The following is a 5,313-nucleotide window of genomic DNA, read 5'->3' on the forward strand; positions in this document are numbered from 1 at the left end:
CGCTGGAAGGACCTTGGACTATTTGACTGCCTGCCTTGAAGCAGCCAACTGCCCTTGCCTTCTGTATTTGTGTCAGATTCACAACAAGCCACAGATACGAAGGCAGTGCAGGACAGTTGAGACTTCCAGACTATCATCCAGAAAGGGTTGGCTGCATAATTCCCAGATATGAGAACTACCCACATCAAATCACCTCTGTCTTATTAGGATTCAGCCTTTGCTTGTTGGCTGCTGCCTAGCCCATCAGAGAGAAGGGCCAGCATCTTCTGACAAGCACAGCTCTTTAAGGAGAGCCAGTGTGGTGCAGTGGTTAAGAGCGGTAGTCTCGTAATCTGGGGAACCGGGTTCGCTTCCACGCTCCTCCACATGCAGCTGCTAGGTGACCTTGGGCTAGTCACACTTCTCTGAAGTCTCTCAGCCCCACTCACCTCACAGAGTGTTTGTTGTGGGGGAGGAAGGGAAAGGAGAATGTTAGCCGCTTTGAGACTCCTTCGGGTAGTGATAAAGCGGGATATCAAATCCAAACTCTTCTTCAAACTCTTTTTTAAGGTGAACCCTTGCTCTCTTCATCAGCAGAGGAGAAAGAAAGGACCTCATCTCCATTGTGATAAGCCTCAGATAATTCAGATGCAGCAAGAAGACTCGTGGCTTTATGAGTGTCTCCTGAGGTTCAGCACAATTTCCTTTTCTTGCCATTCTCTTGGGCTGAAGTCTACAAGGCATCATGGAGAATCCTCATTCTCTTCCTGGTATGGAAGAAGGGCAGCAGTTGTGATTGACCTTGTGCACTCACCAGAGCAAAAAATGTACTTAGCAGTGGCGAGTTGATAACTGTATTTGTAGACCTTGTTTACCAGTATATCTACCGATAATACCAGAATACGTTCGTGATAAGTTGCTGGGTATGCTCTACTGAAGGCATACTGAATGTTAGTATTCAGCAAGCCTTTCATATACAATTGGATGAATAAAAAAACAATAGGCATAAAAGCACTTTTCTCCCCAACAGCAATGGAAATATTCTGTGCTTATTGCATTGATGCTCCTGATGGCACACAATTTAAAAATATCTGGCCCTGAGTGCAGCCTGACATTTAACAAGGGCACTGAAACAAATTATTGTCACCCTCTGCCCATTAAATCTGAACATTTTGTTATCATGCAAAGTCACATCTTCCAGAAAGGTGCAGAAAACCAAGCCTCAAATTCGCTAGCCTGCTTCAAATCTGTTTTTCAAAATATTTCAAAAACTAAGATTGCAGTCATAACATCCTAAATGGTGTCATATTAAAGTGATATGTAAAAAAACCCAACACCTCATAGTTTACTACTGCTCTGAATCCATAATGTCAGCATTTCAAAGAGGCCCTGTTTCAAACAGCTTTAAAAAATAATCACAGCACAAAATGATCACAACACACAAAAAGAGAAACCAAACATGCACACTGGGGAAAATGTATTGTAAAATTTTACTGACTTATTTTGCAGGCTGCATTAATAGTCTTCTCAGCTTTTAAATAGTTGCCCATCAAGTATTGGAAGCAGGAGCAGTAAATTTTATAGGTTGCTCTTCACCTACACTCCTTTCCTCCATCCATTTAAATACTATTTAAAAGATTCCCAAGAAGGACTTTCTGAGGTCATCTGAACAAGCAGCCTATCCTGCTTTTTCTTTTTAGAGCTTTGGCAGGCACACGTGCTGCCTGCAAGTAATTTTTTTGTTGCTGCAGCCGCCCTTAGGTTGGTCTGGTTGCTATGAGTTTGCCTCTCAATCCAAAGCCCTTCCTAAACAGGCTGACTGGGAAGCCAGTGATGGTGAAGCTGAAGTGGGGGGTGGAATACAAAGGCTACCTTGTCTCCATCGATGGCTACATGAACATGCAGCTTGCAAATACAGGATAATATATTGATGGTGCATTATCTGGACACCTTGGTGAAGTTCTGATAAGGTGCAATAATGTCCTTTATATAAGGGGTGTGGAAGAAGAGGAAGAAGGAGAAATGAGAGAATAACTATCTTGGGGGGAAAGTTGTTGTTTTTTAACTGTGCTAAGAAATTGAGTTGTCCAGTTTTGTTTGTTTGCTTTTTAAAGGTTTTGTCAAGTAACATTTTTTATGGCCCAAAAAAACCCCATAAAAAACAAGCAGCCTATCCTGATACTGAGCACAATTGTTGCAGGAAGTTGCAGAAGGAAAGCTTTCAAATCAAGATGAGTCAGGAACATAAACAGGGCTATTATGAAGGGACTAGCCCAAACCTTAAGGATTTAATCTTCTGCTACATGCATGTCTAGGAGAAAGGAAGTTGTTCTAGCCCATTGATTCCTTTCATTGAAAGACTACAGAAAGAGGAGTTCCCATAAAAGCTAAGTTCATAGCATTGTAAAGATGGAAGTAACCTTGGATATTGTTCAGTCCAGTCACCGATCCATGTAGGATATAGCAGTACAGTGGACGCTCGGGTTGCGAACGTGATCCATGCGGGAGGCACGTTCACAACCCGCAGCATTCGCAACCCACAGCACCATGTCTGAACACACGCGGGCCATGATTCGGCGCTTCTGCACATGCGCAAAGCGCGATTTAGTGCTTCTGTGCATGCGCAAACGCCGAACCCGGAAGTAACCTGTTCCAGTACTTCCAGGTTCAGCGCAGTGCGCAACCCAAAAATGCACAACCTGAAGCGTCTGTAACCCGAGGTATGACTGTACTATCTTTCTAGAAAAAGAGGTGCCAGAACTCAGCACGAACACCTCCCTTGTTCTCTTAGAATGGCAATGGCACCCACCTGAGAGGTGCCGGAACTGAGTTCTGGTGAGTTCCGGCTGAATAAAAACCCTGGATATAAGTACAGCGGAAGTGGCTCACTGGGAGGGGTGGAACAGCTACACTAGCTTCCTGGTAAGGAGGGGTCGCTGTTGCTTACTAGGAGGGTTAAGGTGGCAAGCAGGTCAGCGCAGTGCAAACACACCAACAGGAACACCAGAGTGGTTCCAGTGGTGTCTGCACTGTGCCAACCTCCCCACCACCTCCCCCTCTCCTTCCCAGTTAACAACCCACCTGCCAGGAAGCTAAAGCAGTGGTTCTGCTCCACCCTTCAAGGCACTTCTGAACTACAGCATCTCTGACTTATGTCCACCCAGCTGATGTCCAGGACAGGCTACCACTTCCCAAGGCAGTCTGTTTCACTGTCAATAATCAATAAAAGTGGGAAGAGACAAAAGGACATTCTTAATGTCAGTGATGGAAGTGTTCTGTGACTCCAATCTTGCACAGCTAGGATGCTCAAATCCCATTGAAATTTAAGGAAATATATGCAGGATTGAAGCTTACGTTACTTGATAAATGCTATATTATAGGAGTTATATAGTAAATACTATACTATACTATACTATACTATACTATACTATACTATACATAGTAGACCATTTTTCCAGGACACGCCATAGGTTGGAATGTGTTCACAGCTGCCATGCTCCATTTGAGCTCAAGCCAGAAGTCTGATACTTTCCTGCTTGCTGCTAGCCGTTGTTCCTTTCTCAACTTTTAGATGAGCAGAACCTCTATGGTGCTTCTGAGACTGCTCAGTAAATTATTGCCCCTGACATTTACTGCATGCATTAACAATAATTTACCCACCATTAATCAGGAGCATCAGATCCATACTTCTCAATCATTCTAAACCTTTGCTTTACTAGTTGGCTGGAATATTTTATACCGCCATTAGTCTCAAAATCTCAACAAACAGCCAGTAAATTTAGAAAGAGCCTGGGATCTTGAAATGCACAGTGCCCTATTTGTTTCTAATTTATAGTCTGTGTTTATGTTTGTGCCAGATCTTGGGCTTTACCCATGCTCAGGCTCTGAAATATGGTGTCATAAAGTCTGCTCTTGTGTTGGGCCATTAGATTAGCAGGAGGGGGGGTAGAATCTTGTTCTTTTTACTGAAATCATTAGTTGCAGGGTAAGCTGAATATCTAAAAGCTTATATCTAAAAGCTGTCCGAGATGAATTACTGTATCACATGACTTTCCTGCTCAAGCAGCTCATTGCACAACAAAGTGAACTTGTTTGTCCATTGTTGTATGCAATCTGTACATCCTTTCTCGGGGTTGCACACCTGCACCTCATGCTTCTGAACACAGTCACTGCATTCAGACATCACAGTAAACAATGGTTTGCCATTATGGGGATGAGTCTAGCCTCTCACCTGGCTTGCATGTTCCCTCCACCCCTCTCCTCTGATGTGACTGTGAGGACTAATTCAGAAACTTCCATTGTGATTTTTCATTAGCTACAGTTTCTCATGTTTTCTGAACCCAGCCAGTTATGGTTTGTCTGAAACATGCCTACTGCAAACCATTAGTTATGATGGAGTTGGCTTATTTAACTTTAGTTAGAATTAGCAACAGTTTATGGTTTAGGTGGCATGCTAAACTATGGTTAACCTGAAATGAAAGCAGAAGTTTCTGATTTCCTCCTTGCAGTAGAAGAATAGAGAAGGGGAAGCATGAGAGCCTGAAGGGAAGCTGACAAACCATGGTTTACTGTGATATATGAACACAGTCAACATCAGCAGCTATTTCACCTATCTGCATCAGTGAGGGCTGAGACCCCAAAGCCTGTTCCATTGGCTCACGGGGGATCATTTCCCATTTGTCTCCTTTCTCCCAGAAGTGTCTCCATCAGTGGCTGTTCCCCCTCATAATTATCACAATGATGTAACATTATGCAAGAATTAGTGCCTGCCTTTTCATATTTCCCCCTTCTCTTGCTATTCCTCTCATTTTGTATTTAGTAGAATACAAACCTATTTTGTTTTTTTAAAAAAAGTATGTAGGACCTAGAAGAATTTAGTAGTAGCAGTGATACTACTACCACTACTAATCATCATCATCATCATCATCATCATCATAATAAATAGAATTGATAATTTATTGCATTTCATGGGGAAGGGGGCAATCCATGTAATGTATTACTTCCTATCCACCACTAACAGTGATATTCAAAAATATCCGTAAATAATATTCATGTTAGTGTATGGGCCAGATGGAGCCTCCAACCAGATTTCCCCTGACTCTCTGGGTCTTCCCTCAGTCGCTTGCTGTTCATTGAAGAGTAGTTGAGATGGAAAAGGGCTTTGATGTTGTGCAAAGTGTTCAACTGCAGCTCCTTCCTCTTCAAGATCTGCTCCAGGAAGATCAAAGCAGAGGAGGAAATGTCTCAACGTATCTGTGCTCCTTGCAAACATGCAAAAAGTAGCCTGGGGATTTTGCAGTTGCATACATGCAGTTTCAAGACGCAGTTGCATGT

General features: G+C 42.9%; 1 protein-coding gene across 1 annotated transcript; it reads left to right on the forward strand.

Moving 5' to 3' along the window:
- The first annotated feature begins 1,669 nt into the window (after nt 1-1,669).
- LOC128411824 (small nuclear ribonucleoprotein F-like) lies at nt 1,670-2,108 on the forward strand. The gene has a single exon (XM_053384285.1). It carries the CDS (start codon nt 1,756-1,758, stop codon nt 1,900-1,902), a length of 147 nt encoding a protein of 48 aa, XP_053240260.1. The 5' UTR covers nt 1,670-1,755; the 3' UTR covers nt 1,903-2,108.
- The last annotated feature ends 3,205 nt before the right edge of the window (nt 2,109-5,313 follow it).

The sequence above is a fragment of the Podarcis raffonei genome, chromosome 4 (genome assembly GCF_027172205.1).
Source record: "Podarcis raffonei isolate rPodRaf1 chromosome 4, rPodRaf1.pri, whole genome shotgun sequence".
NCBI classification, from domain to species: Eukaryota; Metazoa; Chordata; class Lepidosauria; order Squamata; family Lacertidae; genus Podarcis; species Podarcis raffonei.